Raw genomic sequence first — 18,481 nt, 5'->3', positions numbered from 1 at the left:
CTCAAGGTTGACTCAGCCTTCCATCCTTCCGAGGTCGGTAAAATGAGTACCCAGCTTGCTGGGGGGTAAACGGTCATGACTGGGGAAGGCACTGGCAAACCACCCCGTATTGAGTCTGCCATGAAAACGCTAGAGGGCGTCACCCCAAGGGTCAGACATGACTCGGTGCTTGCACAGGGGATACCTTTACCTTTTAAGGCCCTCTGGACTCGATCAACTGCCAGATCCATTACCTGGAGATGCCGGGAATGAAACCTTGGACCTCCTGCAAGCCAGCCACTGAGCCAATTCTGGGAGGGCAGCATAGAAATTCAATACATTTGTTTTGTATCACTTCTAAGTAAGGTCTGGGTTCAGCCAAGCAGCCTCCATAATTACGAGGGCGTACTCTACATTTTGGGAGGCAGTACGGCCCACTGGACCTGATCGACTGCCAGATCCTTTACCTGGAGATGCCGGGAAATCAAACCTTGGACCTCCTGCAAGCCATCCACTGAGCCAATTCTGGGAGGGCAGGATAGAAATTCAATACATTTATCGTTTTTTAACACTTCTAAGCAAGGCCTGGGTTCAGCCAAGCGGACTCCATAATTAAGGGGGCTTGCTCTACATTTTGGGAGGCCGTCTTCGGACCCTCCAGCGCTTGAAGCAGGAGGGTCCTGGAGGGTCTTCTGACCCCTGCAAAGGATGTTCTGTTCGTGAAGCCTGGAGTATCCGCAGGGCAGCCGGGGAGGGGAGTCCAGGCGCGTTTGACCGACGGAGCCCCAGAGGCTGCCTGCGGCTCTCCCGCCCTCATTCTGCTGCCTGCCAGGGGTTAACGGCGACCCGCTCCCTCTGCCCGGCCGCTGCCTTCATAAGGGCGCCTGGGCGAGGCCCTGCCCGCTAGAGGGCTCCTCTTCCTGCCGAAGCCGGGGAGGCGGCTTCTTTCCCGGCCGCCGCTCGGCGGCCCCATCAGCGAGGCGGAGTTTCCTGAGTCAGCCGCCGCCGCCGCTGCACATCCGGATTAAGCTTAAGTGGCCGCCGCTGTTGCTGCCGCCGCCGCTGCCCGCAGCAGCGAAGAGCCCCTGGGCGAAAACTTGCGCAAGCCCCCGGGCGGCCGGATGGCCTGCAGGTGGTCCAGGGCGAGGCTGGAGGAGGGCGGCGGGGGGCGGCAGCTGCGGCGAGGCCCGGAGGGCTGGGGCGTGCATCGGCCTGGGACACCCCTACCTCCCCCCTCCCCGGTCCCTGCCGCTTTTTGTGTGGCTGTGAATGGGACGGGGGTGTGTGGGGCGCCTGGCGGCAGGAGGGGGGCCTCGGGGGAAGAGGGCGATTAAGCCTCAATAGGGTGGCTTGGGGGGGAGGGGGAAGTGGGCGATTAAGCCTCAATAGGGGGGCGGGGGGAAGGGGCGAGAAAAGGGAGGGGGCGGCCAGGAAGCTTCCCCCCCTCCCCTTTTTTGTTAAAGCGAATTGCTCGTGCCATAGCGACTCCAGCCAGTCTCTATAGGTGGGTCAGGTTAAGGTGCCCGTCGCGTCTCCAGGTAATCAACTTTTGGGGGCCGCCCCTTCATTGCAGAGCGGCTCCTACTTGGTCGGAGGCAGGAGCTGGCCCACCTTGACTGCGGGGGGCTTGGCCTGAGCCATGGGGCTGCTTGCCCTCTTGCTCCGGTGGGCTTCTGCTGCTTGCCTTCCAAAAAGTGAGCATTTGGGGCATATGGGTCCCCCCCCCTGCCTTAAATGCTGCTGGAGTTGGCAAGCCAGATGTGTTGTGCCAAGATGGAAGATGGCCATCCGGGGTTGGGTTGTTGTTGTTATGTGCGAAGTCGGGTCCGACTCATCGTGACCCCAGGGACAATGATCCTCCAGGCCTTCCTATCCTCTACCATTCCCCGGAGTCCATTTAAGTTTGCACCTACTGCTTCAGTGACTCCATCCAGCCGCCTCATTCTCTGTCGTCCCCTTCTTTTGCCCTCGATCGCTCCCAGCATTAGGCTCTTCTCCAGGGAGTCCTTCCTTCTCATGAGGTGGTCAAAATATTTGAGTTTCATCTTCAGGAACTGGCCTTCTAAAGAGCAGTCAGGGCTGATCTCCTCCAGGACTGACTGGTTTCCACCTGCCATTCCACCGGTGTCTGGGAAGGAGATGACCTGTCCAGCTCTTGGAGTGCCCCTAGGATTCATCTTGTGCCCCGGGAGCAGGGGTGTGGGACAGAGAAGCGATTATAGGTGCTTAATAATAATTAAAACAAATAAAAATTTGGAATTATTATTATAAACCTGCTTTATGCTGCCTCCTCTGTCCGTGCCCTCTTCTGATTATGGCGCCCTGCGTGGCGTCTTGGATTGCCCTGGTGGAGAGCCAGTCTGGCGACTCATTGCTTGGCTGCCGGTGGACGGGACTGCAGTTCCGAATTGACAGTGTTATCCCACAAATAAACCTCCTTCGTTGGGCAGTGTGAGATAGATGTTTGCCTGCTTAACCCTTCTCTGTTTTTAAAGGAGTTGCATAGCTCTCCTGTTGCATCACTTAGATGAGAAGTGGTGTGATAGTAGTTCACAAATTTGGTTTTTTTTGTTTTTGGAGGGAGGGAGGGTAGTCAAACTGCAGCCCTCCAGATGTCCATGGACTACAATTCCCATGAGCAAATGCTGGCAGGGGCTCATGGGAATTGTAGTCCATGGACATCTGGAGGGCCGCAGTTTGACTACCCGTGGATTAAGCCATTGAAGCTGGGAATCTGCCCATGACACACAGCAGTGAAATAGTTGCTGAGGCCAGTCCGGTTCAATTAAGCCCTGCGTTTGGACTCGAGGAATTTCAGGCACAAAGCCCTGCTTGGCTGTGGAGCTCACAGTGGGTCCTGTCAGGCCATTTTAGACTCTGGACAACAGTCTTTTGCACCTATACCCTCTTACACCCCTCCCCATTATTTCTTTAAATGCCTAAGTCTGGCAAGAACCTTCAGGAATATTGTTTATCCCACTGGGCTGTCTCCACAGATAAACACAGGCGATGTAATCGGATCCTGTGCATATTTACTCAGGAATAAGTCTTGCTTTGTTCATCAGGAGTTATTCTAAAGCAAGTGTGCACAGGATTAAAAGTGGCCAAGAAGTCCCAAAGAAATATGGGATCTCAGAGGCCAGGGAAAAGCCAAGCCATAAAGGCTAAGGTGACCAGATTTTAACATTGGTAAAGCTGGACACCATTGACCAGGGGGGAGGGGGGGTTGTTGATTAAAAATTTGGTCTAGATGGAGCAACAAAAAGTTTCATAGACCGCATAGAACGCAAAAATAGTATTGTAATATATATTTTTAAATTTCAACATAAGTACTCCCAGATGTCCCTCCAAAAGTGGGACAATCTGGTCACCTTAATAAAGGCACACCCCTCACAGGGACATCCCTTGGGCTGTGGCCAGTGGCAGAAACTGCTGCTGCTCTTGGCTTGTGCTCCGCAACCTTCATACAAACCATGCAACGTCTTTTTGTGGCACCCTTTAGTCTGATGCTGGGGGGCAGGCAGCAGGCTTCCCCGTGGCCTCTGTCTAGCCAGGGCTGCAAACAGGCTGCTGGACTAGATAGGCCATTGGTCTCATGCAGCGGTGCTTCTCTCCCCCCAGAGAAACTAGAGCAGGCCTGTATTCCCTGTGTCTGTGGCCAGGGCATGGTGAGAAGCACCTTCCAGTATCTGGAATCACTTTGCTTGCAGTCCTTTCCTCGAAATTTTTTAAACAAGGTTCTAGTCTTTGCAGTAAAAAGGCGAATGCTTTGCCTGTAGTGTCTGCCAACATTTCTGGAGAGTCTGGGCCTGAGACTACAGCTTTAAAAGATGCACAGGGTTTAAGAAAGATATGAACTGTTGGTTGTCCCCTGTTGGCAGTCTTCATACAAAACGGCCAGTGTTTCCCTATATCATTCCAGCATGTAAATATTGAATGCTGCAGTGTAGATGCAAGGAAATGCCAGCCTGTCAGTAGTAGTAATGGCTTTAAGCTGCTTGCAAAAATATTTCTATTTAGTTTCCTATATTGGGCACATGATCACTCTCGTCAGAGCATGGAAGCTAAGCAGGGTAGGTTGTGGTTAAGACTGGGATGGGAGACCACCAAGGGAATCCAGGTTTCCTCTGCAGAGGGAAGCAGTGGCAAAAACCACCTATGCTCAGCTCTTGCCTTAAGAACCCCATGGTCCTAAAGTCCGTCAGTGGGTTGTGTTTTGGGTGGCACACACTCCTTAATGAACACATCATGATGATCCCTCTAATCCACCAATGTCTTCTTGAGAGGAGAAATCTCCAGAGCTTGGCCTCAGAGTCCTTTTGCTTGGCTAGTGCCCTGCAGATTAAAATTGGCCCCAGAGTGTGAGGATGTCTCAGAAGGTGCCCTCAGCATTTATGAAGAGGCATTTTTGGTGTCTGCTTCCTTGCTTTAGCCCTGCCAAGCCTAGTTTCCTTGTGCTGAGAAAGTGGGAGAGTTCCTGTCGACATCATTCTGTTGCACTTTTAATTTCCTTTGCTCCCTGCTGGAGTGCTGGATGTACTTAGCAAAGCGGGAAGTGATCTCAGGATGGGAGTGATGCTGGTATTGATAGAACTAACATTCTAGAGAGGACAGTCCTGCCTGCTTTGGATGGGGGTGGGGGTGAATCTATCCCTTGTTGATTCCGTGAAAAGTTTAGGGGTGTTCCTTGATTTACCATTGCTGGAGGAGGCTCCTGGCTAAGGATTTTTCTAAAAATGGTGGCTGCTGCTGTTAGTATCAAAGCAGAAGAGACTAGGAATGTTACATCTGGAGCCCCCCAGTGTCTTTTGTTACAAAAGAGGTGAATGCTGCTACCCTCCCTTCTCCCCATTTGTTGTAGGATGTGCATGTGTATGTTACCTATTTTCCACAAACCTTTGTGAGGCTCCTGTGTACCACATTTGGGGGAACCTGTAAGTGTTCTGTGGCATCTGTGTTTGCCCCGAGAGGCGGACTGTAACTTTATGTGGCCGTTTCAGTGCAATGGGAAGACGATTCCTCCCTTTTTGTTGTGTGTTGACCTGCATTTGGACTTTGGCCGCTTTTTCAAAAAGAGGTCTCTTGACGTCTTGAGATAGATTGTCCCGGCTTTGCTTGTAGTTCAGCCTTTCAAATCTAAGTGATGTCCCATTTTCACACTTTTGTAGGAATACTCTACTTGTTTTGCAGCTACCCAGGCACCTCCTAACTATTTGGAGATTGTGTGAAGCAGTTAGAAGACACACTCTTATGCACACCCTTGTGAATTTTGCGTGTGGAACCACTTTTATGAGAACAGGGTACCGATTTAAACTTCTGGTCCATTGCAGAGGTTGCAAAATGGTGTTTCCAGACTGTTGGGACAAACTGTATGAATTCGTGAAGAGTTTTGCTGGTGGTTTATTTGGAGGAAGAGTTTTGGATGTCATATGGAACAGAAATTTTGGGCAACGTGGGGGGACGGGAACACCAAGAATATGGGAGGTGTGGATTGGGGGGGGGGTTCATCTCATGTTGATATTCATCTTGCAGCCAGGAGGCCTAGAAAGTTGTGGCAGGGTTCCTCATGGATAGAAACCTGGCTTTTTAAATCCTTTTGCAGCAGTAGGGCTTTCAAGGCAAGAGACGTACAGGGGTGCTTTGCCATTGCTCACCACAGCATAGCAACCCTGATATTCCTCAGTGGTCTCCCCTCCAAATACTGATCAGGGTGAACCTCTGCTTAGTTTCTGAGAATGGATGGGCTATCCAGGTCGGAATTCTGAATAGGAATCTGTAATTTCTCAATAAGAGTTTCAAAGCCAGCCTCCCTCCCATGTAGTCCTTGTGGCCCCATCTCTTAGCTACGAGTTGTGTGTGTGTGTGTGTGTGTGTATATATATATATATATATATATATATATATTTTTACCCTTTGGATGTTCCATATATTGAGTGTGATTCCTTTGCTGTCTCCTAGGTGCTAGTGGGCCTCTGAGAAGACCTGTTTCGCCATGGAGCCATGGGTGTATCTGGACCCACGTCAGAGGGCCTTGTATCGAGATGTCATGCAGGAGAGCTACGAGACGCTGATGTCTCTTGGTAAGGATGCATTTCCACTTTCCTGCTGTTTCCCCAATGATGGGCCCGGAGGGGGTGGAAAGGGGAGTGGCCCTGTGGGTGTGTATTTGGAAATCCCTTTAGGCATTACCAAGGTGGAGATTTGGAGAAGCATTTTAAAGCCCCTTGGATGCTTAGCTACCCTGGTTTCTTTCACACCCATGGTTTTTCTCCACTTTGGCTGCGAGTCCTGTGGACTGCAAGGCGAACAAACCAGTCAGTCCTAGAGGAGATCAGCCCTGACTGCTCCTTAGAAGGCCAGATCCTGAAGATTAAACTCAGATACTTTGGCCACCTCATGAGAAGGAAGGACTCCCTGGAGAAGAGCCTCATGCTGGGAGCGATCGAGGGCAAAAGAAGAAGGGGACGACAGAGAATGAGGTGGCTGGATGGAGTCACTGAAGCAGTCGGTGCAAGCTTAAATGGACTCTGGGGAATGGTAGAGGACAGGAAGGCCTGGAGGATCGTTGTCCATGGGGTCGCGATGAGTCGGACACGACTTCACAAAACAACAACAACAGTAGTGCTGCTTTTGGCATCAGCATGTCATTGTCCTCTAAATTCATCCTGTTTTCTCCCTTGCTTTGTTATGATCTTTCCCAGAACTGGTTTGGTACTTGTTTAATAGTAGTCAAAGTGCTTTTGGATGCCATGTGGATGGGAAGGTGTGCATTTTTGCAGATCCTGCTGCTGTGGTTGTAATGTTGCCCTGTGCTGCTGAGGGGCTTTTTCCAGGCTTGTCAAAACAAAAATTGATAATTTATGCACTGCTAAAGCATTATGTGACATTCTATGATTATGAAATGCTGGCTCCCCCATCTCTCCCCTCCCGCTCATTATTATAGTGGAGTTAAGGGGGAAAGGGCAAGCTGCACATTTGCCGTTATAACTGTACAACTAAAAGGGCTAAAGACTTAATTTAAAAAAAAGAAAGCTGAGAATCAATCATGGTAGTGTTATAGTAAGTTGGCAGCTCCTGTTTTTCTTATTTAAAGTGGTATGTGTGGGGGATGGGGATCCAAGGCAAGAAAAATCTTGGGAAATGTATCATGTAAATGTATCATGTAAATGGTCCATGAATGCCCTGCATTTGCAGCAACAGCAAGGATTTCACAGATGATAGTCTGTGTGTGGAAGCAGCCTCTCTCTGGAATTTTCCAGTATTGACCAATTTGGAATTTTCTGGTATTGACCAATTTGAAGAACCTGTCCCACACTTATAAGGAGTTTTATGCAACATTCCTCCGCAGGCTACATATTCTAAAGAGCTGCAATCCAAGCAGCTGCAAAACCAGTTGAGCAGATCAGGCAAATCCACATATGCGCATTTCATCTGCATAAGCTTATCTTGAGGCAGAAGCACCTGAATTGTTCCAGCTACCTCAGTCTTGTGTGCTCCTGTGGGTTTTCTGTTCAGGAGTCTGAACTTCAGGTGGGTCTTGGAACCCCCACTACTTTGCAACTTCTGGGTTGCAAGGACCTATACATTTGCCTGTGTGTGTGTATGTCTGCTGCTTTTTGTAAGGACCTGCTGCTAAAGTGCACACATGAAGAGTGAAGGCAGCATAGCCCCTGCTCAGGATGGCAGGGTCCCTCAAGTGGTGGGAGAGGATTATGTTACTGCAGGCCGGTTTAGATTATTCCCCCCCCCCCGTGCCCCAGTCTGACTTTGCTTCCTCTTTCCTCTGCTGAGAGTGGCTTGGTTCACCCCTGGCTCAGTAGAAGAGCCTCTGCTTTGCATGCGGAAGGTTCCAGGTTCAATCCCCAGCATCTCCAATTTAAAGTATCAAGAGGTGTGTGCGGTAGAAGCTTAAGACTCTTAAGTTAAGAGCTTCTGTCAGCGTGAGAAGACAGGATAAACTTTGACAGACCAATACTCTGATTCAGTGCGTGTCCACTTGACCTTCTCAGTGGTCCATGGATGTGCTTTGTCATAGACAGAAAGTCGATCATCTGGAGGGAAAAGGAGGTTCTGTTGCAGTAAGTGTAGGAAAGGAATTCTGCGTGACTGAGGGAAGTATCCCATTTGTAATGCCAGCAGTAGCTTTTGCAAGGGTTTGTGTGTGTGTGTGTGTGTGTGTCAACCTGTCTGTGTCAGCCGATTATTCACTACAGTATGTTTCCTGTCCCTGCTGGTCAGCTGTCTGCAGTCCTTGGCACCAGCCAGGCTATATACCTGGCTGCTGTTCTTCCTGTCCTGGGACTCTGTCCCTAACTTTTAGCTGATTGGTTCCCCTGCTGCTGCCTGGTGTAGAGGTATGTCATGAGAAAAGGCACGTCCTGGGTCCAGAGAGGTCAAACGCAGTCTAGATACTTTTTTATATTGTGTTTTCTTTTGTAAGCTGCCTTAGGCAAGTTCCTTGGAGAAGCAGCATAATGTTTGCTAAATAAACTAGATACTGTAATTGTCAGCAGTCCTGTAGTATTTGAGGCAGATGAAGATCTTTCCTGACTCCTCCTGATCTATTCCTAACTCTTCTTATCTGGGAACCTCTAAATGGAGATGCTGGATTGTCAAAAATCTATGGCTTTCTGCATGCGAAGATGGTGTTCGGCCACAGACCCACGTCCTAGGCTCGAGCAAAATGTCTTGAGGACTAGATACCTCACTCGTCTTCCACCCTCCGGATTAATACGGAGTGAGATCATTCCAATAGGCAGAAGTGCTTCCCCTCAGATACTGTGCTCCCAGTGGCGGGGTGGGGACACTGTTCATTAAATGGCATTGGGAAAGTGCCACTCTGTGCCTCAGCATGAAACATAAGAATGTGGAGGAGGGTCGGATTCGAGTCTGGACACTTTCTGGGGGCTGGACACACTCCACCCCCCGGGGAGTTTCCAAAATATTAAGAGGCACCATGGATAAGGATTTATATTTTTATCTTGTATTGCTAGGTACAGCGGGCTTTAAATCTAGTTAATACAATACATTATCCGGGAGCTCATTCTACCAGGTGGGAGTTGGGGCCAAAAAGGCCCAGATCTTGGTCGAGGCCAGTTGCACGTATTTGGGGCTGGGGACTACTGACTGGCAGGCCGAGGCCAACCAGAGCATTCTCTGGGGGTCATATTCAGATAGGCGGTCCCTTAGATAGGCAGGTTTCAGACCTTTTTCAGTGGAAGGTCAGAGTACTGGATATTAATCTATGAAACCCAGGCTCGAAACCCTGCCAGGCTCTGCCAGGGAAGTTTGCTGGGCAACCACAGACATATCCTCTCAGTTTAACTTTACCTCTCCAGGTTGAGGATAAGCTGGAGGAGAGGAGAATGATGTCAGCCTCTCTGGGTCCCTTATTGGGCAGCAAGCTGGGGAATAAATAGATGAAAGCCCCCTTCCTGCTTCCCCTGGCCACTGTCCGTGTGCTTTGAGCTGTGTGTGAATTCCTCCTGCTGCTCATTCTTGAGGGTTTTTCCTCCGTCCTGGTAGCCCTTTCAAGATTGCTGCTTTGTTTTGTTTGGAATAAGCCCAGTGTATTTTTCTCATTAGCCAACAGGTAGATTCTCATGCAATAATGAAGGCCATTAAATCTTGTCACAAACCTTTGCGTTACCTGGCAGTTATAACCCTTGGTATTTATGTTGTGATTTCCCTGTGCAAGGTGTGCCAGCACATTACAACAGCCCTGTCAGGTAGGCTAGTACTAGTCCCGTATTACATGTGTTGCGTGGCCTGAGGTCATGTAGCCAGCTTGTGGCATGGGCAAGATTAAATCCAGGGGTCCTCCTTGTCCACCGCTCACTCCATTGCTATTTAACAAAAATCGGAGCCCCTGAAGTTTTATTCTGGGTATCAGCTTTTGTGTACATGCACACTTTGATACCTTTAGCTTATATGGAAGCTTATGCCCATTTTCTTCCAAAGGGGAATTTGATTTTTCTTTGTGTGTGAGGAACTCTTAAGGAAAGAAGGCTGAGAGTTCTATATTTTATTAAAACATTTGTATCCTGCCTTTCCTCGTAGTTCCAAGCAGCTTACAATACGCTAAAAACATTTTCAATTGGAACCAAAATAGAACAACAAACCTCTAAACTTCTCCCCACTTCTTGGGCTGTTGCCTTTTCAGGACGTTCTTATTTCCCACATAGTCCCAAGGAGACCGCTGGGCTGAAGGGAAGAGGAGTTGTTTTTTTGTACCCGACTTTTTACTACCTGAGGGAGTAGCGAACAATCACCTTCTCTTCCTCTCCCCACAACAGACAGTCTGTGAGGTTGGGGGTGGGGGTGGTGAGTGAGCTCTGAGAGAACTGTGACTAGCTCAAGGTCATACATGTGGAGAAAGAGTTGGGGATTCAAACTGGTTCTCCAGATTAGAGGCCACTGCTCTTAACCACTCCACCACAGAAAGGGGCTTCCACAGAAGGTCTCCTTGGGGGCGGTAGGAACAGATGGTCTGTGCTTTCCAGGGTTCTGTTTTTGGTGTTTTGAGATATTCCCTTTTATTAAACTTGGCTGCTTTGGATTTCCTTCCCTGTAAAGAGGCCAAGTGGCTCCTTCCCTCGTGCCTCAGGGGATACTCTTTCGAAGCCCCACCCACCGGCCCCATGACAAAAGGCCTTATCTCTCCCACCCTTTCTCCCTGAGGAGTAGCAGACAGTGGGGGAAGGCAGAGCAGACCCCTGGGGATGGCGGCGGCAGAGGGAGAGGAAGAGGTGTGGATTTGTGCCTTCTGCACCGTCTTCTGCACCACAGGTCAGTGTGAAAACAGAGGCTGGGAAGAGGGCGCGCTTTGAGGGATAATGGAAACACGGGCTTTCTTTATCCAGCCCTTGCTCTAGTCCCTTTCCTATAGTTTCCAAATGATGCTCCCCCCCCCCCATTGCTTCATCTACCACCTCATTTCTCCCTGTTTGCCCCACTGAGGCCTTTTAACCTCTGCATTCCCTTCCATTGCATTTCTTTCCCTTACCCTGTTGTGGAGAGAGGAAAGGGAAGGCGACTGTAAGCCGCTTTGAGACTCCTTCTTGTAGAGAAAAGCGGCATATGAGAACCAACTCTTCTTCTTCAGTAATATCAAGGCTCTCTCAGCCTCACCTCCCTCACAGGGTGTCTGTTGTGGGGAGAGGAAAGGGAAGGCGACTGTAAGCTGCTTTGAGACTCCTTCTTGTAGAGAAAACTGTCATATAAGAACCAACTCTTCTTCTTCTACCCTAGCAGGCTCTAGTCCCAGTCTGCCTTCCAGTTTCTCAATCAGATGTCTATTTCTTCTCTGTTTTGTGGTGGGGGACCTTGCTGTTAAAGAATGGGTCAGGCAAAGGGTTTTGGTGTTAGAGCCGGATAAATTCAGGTTTACTCTGCCTTAGAAGCTTCCTGGGTGATTTGGGGTCAGTTGCCCACTCTCAGCCAATCCTACCTCTCAAGGTTGTTGTCAGAATGAACTAGAGGAAAGGAGAATGGTGTAACTGCTTTGGGGCGAAAGGAGGTGTATAAATGAAGTAAATTTAAAAAATATATTGACAGGGATTGAAGATGGGCATCTCTCTTGCTCCTTGGTAGACTTTCTAGCTTGGCGTTGTCTGTTCTGACCAGCAGTGGCTCTTCAAGAGCTCAAGTCGGGCTCTTGAGCCAAGAACCTTTGGGGGAGGGGGAGCTGTCTGCTCTCCCATGGAAGCTGGAAGTAGACCCCAGTGTGACTATCCAAATGAAGTACAATTAAGTTGTCTTCTAAATAAATATTTTAATGTCTATTTCATTGTCTTGCACAATGATCATGTAAAAATGGGGACCTTGGCTTCATACCACGTTTTTGGAGATATTCCGGTTTCAGTGGCGCTCCTTTCAGACCTGAGTAATGCACTAGAGATTTCCTCTGTGGTGAATATTACCGTGTCCCATAGGCAACCAGCTCATATTTTCCCAGAGAGCCACATCCCCACTCTAATGGGGGCTCCCCTCCCACGTAGCCTGTCCCCTCCCAGAGCTGTGAGATCTCCTTCTCCTTTGTTTTGGATTTGAACCTTGTGCCCAAAGAGAGTTTAGCCTCCAGATTAACAAATCTGAACTTTTGGATATGTAAATTTGCCCATCAGCAATTTTAGAGGTGTGTGTTTATAAGGGGTGGGGCTGATCTGCAAAGGAATGTAAGAGGAGCAATACTGGAGCAAACCAGTCATCCATTTCTTCCAGAATCCTGTTTCTGATAATGGGCCAGTCATGTGCTCCTGGGAAGTGCATGAGCAAGACAGCTAACACCGGCCTTCATTCCCAGAATGCTTCCTGAGCATTTAACAGTGAGAGGCATCTGCTGTCACATTTTGTGGTAGACCAATCCTGCATTAGTCTGTCCAGCCCTTTTGAGAAAACTGATCTAACCCAGGGGCTGTTCCCACTAGAAGAAGTGTTGGTTTTTGCCCTCTGCTTTTCACTCCCCGAAGAAGTCTCAAAGATTGCCTTCAATTGCCTTCCCTTCATCTCCTGCAACAGACACCCTATGAAGATAGGTGAGGCTGAGAGAGCTCTGACAGAACTGCTCTCTGAGAACAGCTCTAACAGGACAATGTCACCCAGCTGGCTGCATGGGGAGGAGTGGGGACTCGAATCCAAATTAGAAACTGCTGCTCTTAACCACTACATCAAGCTGGCTCTAGGGTTGCCAGATCTGGGTTGGGAAATACCTTGAGATTTTTGGGACAGAGCCTAGGGAGAGGTTTGGGGAGGGGGGGACCTGAGGAGGATACCCTCCAAAGTGGCCATTTTCTCCAGGGGCAATCTGATCTTGGTCATCTGGAGATCATCAATTATAACAGTGGGATATTTCCAGGTACAATCTGGGGGGTTCAAACACAAACTTGGTCTGACGAAGCAAAAGAATGAAAAGCAAGATTGGTCGAAGGCATGCCAGTAAAGAAAGCTTGTCAAACCATTATGTTAAAGTCCTTTATAACATAAAGTTGGAGTCGAGTCAAAATGGGGTTCTCAGTTACTTGGCAGGGGCCCCCAACATAGATCTTCTTGGGCGCTTTGCCTTAAATTGGCTCTTTCTACCCTCTTTTAGCCTCTTGTGGCGCAGAGTGGTAAGGCAGCAGTCTGAAAGCTCTGCCCATGAGGCTGGGAGTTCAATCCCAGCAGCCGGCTCAAGGTTGACTCAGCCTTCCATCCTTCCGAGGTTGGTAAAATGAGTACCCAGCTTGCTGGGGGGTAAACGGTAATGACTGGGGAAGGCACTGGCAAACCACCCCGTATTGAGTCTGCCAAGAAAACGCTGGGGGGCGTCACCGCAAGGGTCAGACATGACTCGGTGCTTGCACAGGGGATACCTTTACCTTTACCTTTACCCTCTTTTAACCATCCTGTTAATTTTCTTATGGTATATTTATTAATTATTATTGTTCTCAATCCCTTGACACTGCCCCCTCTCCCCCGAGAGCAAAACAGCCCCTGCCATGCAGGTTTGGCAATCAAAAGTTCAAAGCCAGGGCATTTTAGAGATTTGGGGTGTGTGTCTTTGTCCCTTTTTCTAGCTGGTAAACTTTTTTCTCTCCTCCCCCTCTTTCTCAGCTGCAGACAAATTGCTGAACAGCAGCAATAATGACGAAGAGGAGGAAGAAGAGGAAGACGAAGAGGAGGACGAAGGCCCCGAGGAGTTGCGACCGGGGACGTCTCAGAGCACCCCCAGGCGCGTCCGGCCGTTGGCCCACCGGGCCAGTCCGAAGCAGCAGAAGATGCCTGCTGTGGTGAAGAAGCAGGACAAAGCCACCCAGCGGGGCCACGCGCTGAAGAAAAGCCTCGAGAGCCGGTGTTCCGACTGCACCAAGACCCTGACCACCACCACCAGTAGGGGCCGGCAGAAGAGCGAGGCCAACGCCGCGCGGGAAAAGCCTTTCCAGTGCACGGACTGTGGCAAGAGCTTCATCTGGAGCTCCCACCTGGAGCGCCACCGGAGAATGCACACGGGGGAGAAGCCCTTCAAATGCCTCAACTGCGGGGAGGCCTACAGCCAGAACTTCCACCTCCTGCAGCACCGCTGCTCCCAGCTGATCGAGAAGCCCTTCAAGTGCCAGGACTGCGGGAAGCGGTTCGCCCAGAGCTCGGCCTTGGAGAACCACCGCAAGGGCCACACGGCGGAGAAGCCCCACAAATGCGTCGACTGCGGGAAGTGCTTCATCTGGGCCTCCCACCTCGAGCGGCACCGCCGGGTGCACACCGGGGAGCGGCCCTTCAAGTGCCCCGAGTGCGGGGAGACGTACAGTCAGAGCGCCCACCTGGCCAAGCACCGGCGCAACCACATGGGCGAGCGGCCGTACAACTGCCCGGCGTGCTGGAGGAGCTACGCTCAGATCTCGGAACTGGAGGAGCACAAGAAAACCCACCTGGGCTGCGAGGACTGCGGGAAGGTCTTCCGCAGCAGGCAGACGCTGATGCGGCACCAGCGGGGGCACCGCCGGGAGCGCACGCACCTCTGCGAAGAGTGCGGGAAAGGGTTCGTGTGGGCCTCCCACCTGGAGCGCCACCGGCGGGTGCACACCGGGGAGCGCCCCTTCCCTTGCCCCACCTGCGGGGAGAAGTTTGCCCAGAAAGTTCACCTCCTCCAGCACAACAAGACTCACTCGCACGCCCGGCCCTACAAGTGCGGGGACTGCGACAAGCGCTTCGGGGACAGCTCGGCCTTCCTGGCCCACCAGCGGGGCCACGCCATGGAGAAGAACCACAAGTGCCAGTACTGCGGGAAGCGCTTTGCGTGGAGCTCTCACCTGGAGAGGCACCAGAGGATCCACACGGGCGAGAAGCCCTACAAATGCCCCGACTGCCCCGAGCACTTCAGCCAGACCTCCCAGCTCTTCAAACATCAGCGCAGCCACCTGGGCAAGAGGCCCTACAAGTGCAGCGAGTGCGGCCGCAGCTTAGGCACCACCCTGGAACTCCTCATCCACCAGCGGACCCACATGGGGGGCAAGCCCTACCGGTGCTCTAGCTGCGGGAAGGGCTTCACCCGGCGGGCCAACCTCTTGAAGCATCAAAGGTGCCACGTCAAGGAGTCCCCCTAGGAGACCTCCAGCCTGGCCCAGGGAATTGGATTGTTCACGTACTAAACCATCTGGAAACCACACCCAAGTTTCTTTTTGTATGTTCTGGTTATGGGGAGCTCCCGTGTTTACCCCCCCCCTCTTCCAACGGCACAACGGCTTGAGGATTCCTTCGAGGAAACAAGCTGGTCAGACGAGGAGATTCTGCAGATGCCCAGAGGGTTAGGTGTGGTGGCACCAGACTCGGGAGAGCTGTGTAGGTGAAAATGACCGTGTGCATTGGGAAACAGAGTCTGATTTAGTGTTTAGAGAATCCATGTGGATGTCTTACTCTTTTTTTTTGTTTCTTTCCTTTGACACTGTACATATACGGACCCCAGTTTTTTGGGGGAAAGCTTTACTGATCGTCCCTGTATTACGCATCGGAGAACTTGCCTGGATCAGACCAACTTCTTTATAATTTTGGACCCTGGAAAACAAAGCTTTAACAAATGCCGAGGACTGACCTCCAGACCTTAAACGCCCTACAGGTGGGCTCGAACTTTATTGGATGGCTTAGGGGTGGGTGGGGGGACGAAGCTGTGTGCGCGCCTCTTGAATGTGGAGGAAAAAGCTTTATTGACTTGTTCGGCTCAAGGAATCTGAGCACTGGCGGTCCTGGGAAATTTCCATTGTTGAATTGTGTCGCAGCAAGTCCCACACGAAGCCGTGGTACCTAAGCTGCGGCAAAAGTCAGCCAGACTTTGTGCTTCATCTCGCAACTCGTGGATGGCCGGGGGGAGTTTTCCCTCGTCTTTGTGGTTGTGGGAGTCCCAGCTGCTCGGTTTCGGCTTGCAAGGTGATTTGGGGGAAGGATACCTTCCGAGCCCACTTCTCCAGACCTGGAGAAGCTGAGGGGATAGAGACAATTCCGGCCATCCGAGCCTCCGCTGTATAGACTGGGAAGAAGGAATGTGAGCTCACTTTTCAAGCTCAGTGATGTGTTTGGTGCTCTCACCCCTCGATTGGGGTTTTCCATTTTTCGTTTGGTCGAAGAAGGCATGGAGATGTGTAAGGGGGAGATCCAATTGCCAAGGAAATGGGAGTCAGTGGTGTGAAGGAAGCCACCGGGGCAGAGGGTGTCAAAGGAGGGTTGAAGCAGCCAGTCTGTGCCACCTTGGGCAGGTTGGGTGGCACATTGGGTGGCAAGTCAGGAATGAAGCATGAAGAATACATTATGCCAGGGGTGGGCAAACCGTGGCCCTCCAGATGTCCATGGACTATGATTCCCATGAGCCCCTGCCAGCGCTTGCTGGCAGGGGCTCATGGGAATTGTAGTCCATGGACATCTGGAGGGCCACGGTTTGCCCACCCCTGCATTATGCTCCTGGTTCCTCTTTGGGAGGGGGTGTGTGGGGGCAGGTCTTGAGAAACCAGCCCTGCACTAACTTGTGTATAAAAAGAAATATATAATTTCTAATCTGATTTCTAAGCAGAAGCAGCATCTTTCCAGGTGTTCAGGCATCTGGGAAACTTCTTGGTTGTGGCTTTAAAGAAAACCAAGGAAAGGAAGTTGTCCCCCTGCCCCCCCCCCCCCCAAGACTTTGCCTGGCTCAGCAATGGAGCCTTTATTATGCTTTTTCTTTTCTTTTTGGAAGGAGGGGAAAAATGTGCGATTGGAATTGGGAGGTTAAAGAAGCAGACCGTGAGTCTAACCTCTAGAGAGGCACACCAGCAGTGCGACTAAAGGCAGCGGAAGTCTTTCATTTGAGGGGGGGAACGGCCGCAGGAGGCTCCTGGGACTGGCTGCAAGACTGGGAGAGGGGATGGGATGGGCTGGCTGGCTGGCAACTTCACTCCACCCTGCGGGTTGGTGGCAGATGCTGCTGGGGGAGGGCAGGTGAGTGGTGTACCTACTGACCATGGCTGCTCCTGGGTTCTTGGGGGTGAGAGACAGGAGCCTAACTTGGAGGACCAGCAAAGAAGCATCCCCTGTAAGTTTGGGATGGGGGTTGGGGGAAGGCTCTTTTGACACCGAGGATCCTTGACCTGGCTGGTCTGGCTGCCACCTCTCCCCCTCGCCCCCCGTTGCACCCTCTCCTGACACCTACCTCAGAATCTTGCTTCCAGGGTGACGGGCTGGAAGAGGCAATCCCTCGGAGAGGTCCACAGAGGCAACGCAGGCCCCTGGGCTGTGGGAAGGAACCCCTCCTCGGCCTGCAGCTGCTGTCCTAAAGATTCTGATGCTGCACCTGCAGGGTTCAGATCTGCCACGCCCCCTCTCATCCCAGCAAGTCATTCAATGGCTGCCTGTTGGGGGGGGGGGGCTGGGTCTCCGGCACCCCCTGGCATTGCTCCTGTTACTGTCTCTGCCTGTGTACTTCACACCCTGCCCCTTCCCCTCTCTGCCAGAGGTGTATTTTTTACTTTACTGCTTTTTTGGAGTACCTGTTTTGCAGACAATGTGTTTTGTTCTTCCTTTTTTCTCCCAAGCAAGTATTGTTATTGTCGCCCTGACCCGTTTCCCCTCCCCGTCTATTCTTTTCTGTCCCCCCCCGCCCTCCTTCGAAATGTCATATAGAAAAAGATGTTTCTCTGCTCCGATTCCTTTTGTTGTTGGTTAGGAGTATTAAAGTTAAAAACAAACGGCCTGTATTGTGTGTGCATCTGGTTTATTTGCTGGCTATGGAAATAGATCAGTATTGGGACGTGTAATTTGGCCCAGGGTATGGGGAGCTTGTAAGAGCCTCTTGTGGCGCAGAGTGGTAAGGCAGCTGTCTGAAAGCTTTGCCCATGAGGCTGGAAGTTCAATCCCAGCAGCCGGCTCAAGGTTGACTCAGCCTTCCATCCTTCCGAGGTCGGTAAAATGAGTACCCAGCTTGCTGCTGGGGGGTAAACGGTAATGACTGGGGAAGGCACTGGCAAACCACCCCATATTGAGTCTGCCATGAAAACGCTAGAGGGCGTCAGCCCAAGGGTCAGACATGACTCGGTGCTTGCACAGGGGATACCTTTACCTTTATGGGGAGCTTGATTCCAAAGTGTAGGTTTAGGACTACAGCCCTGGGGGTGGGGAGAGGAAGCTTTAGCCTTCCTTATATCAGTTTTGTGACCTACAACAGGGGTAAGTCAACCTGTGGTCCTCCAGATGTTCATGGACTACAATTCCCATGAGCCCCTGCCAGCGCTTGCTGGCAGGGGGTCATGGGAATTGTAGTCCATGAACATCTGGTGGACCACAGGTTGACTACCCCTGACCTACAACACAAAGCCAGCAGCTACTTTTTGCCGCATTATGTAACTGTGTGTGACGCTCATGCATATACCCTTCATGGCTGTTTTGTGTGAGAAAAAATAACACTGGTTGTGCAGCCACATGTGGTTTGGGAGTTCATGTCAGGAATGGGAGAATCGACCTTAAAACTCATAAAGCTGAGTTTGGCTTGTAAGCCTGTTGAACCTTG

General features: G+C 51.0%; 1 protein-coding gene across 2 annotated transcripts; it reads left to right on the top strand.

Moving 5' to 3' along the window:
- Positions 1-834: 834 nt before the first annotated feature.
- Positions 835-17,665, top strand: LOC143831622 (uncharacterized). Of its 2 annotated transcripts, XM_077324768.1 has the most exons (3): positions 835-1,111; positions 5,938-6,059; positions 13,573-17,665. In XM_077324768.1, exons 2-3 carry the CDS (start codon positions 5,972-5,974, stop codon positions 15,057-15,059), a joined length of 1,575 nt encoding a protein of 524 aa, XP_077180883.1. In that variant the 5' UTR covers positions 835-1,111; positions 5,938-5,971; the 3' UTR covers positions 15,060-17,665. The 2 variants fall into 2 exon arrangements, with proteins under 2 accessions (XP_077180883.1, XP_077180884.1); XM_077324769.1 differs by lacking the exons at positions 835-1,111; positions 5,938-6,059 and adding an exon at positions 10,652-10,767.
- The last annotated feature ends 816 nt before the right edge of the window (positions 17,666-18,481 follow it).

Source organism: Paroedura picta, chromosome 3 (genome assembly GCF_049243985.1).
Source record: "Paroedura picta isolate Pp20150507F chromosome 3, Ppicta_v3.0, whole genome shotgun sequence".
NCBI classification, from domain to species: domain Eukaryota; kingdom Metazoa; phylum Chordata; class Lepidosauria; order Squamata; family Gekkonidae; genus Paroedura; species Paroedura picta.
Note: the sequence above shows the minus strand (reverse complement) of the source record. Positions and strands in the feature narration are given on the sequence as shown.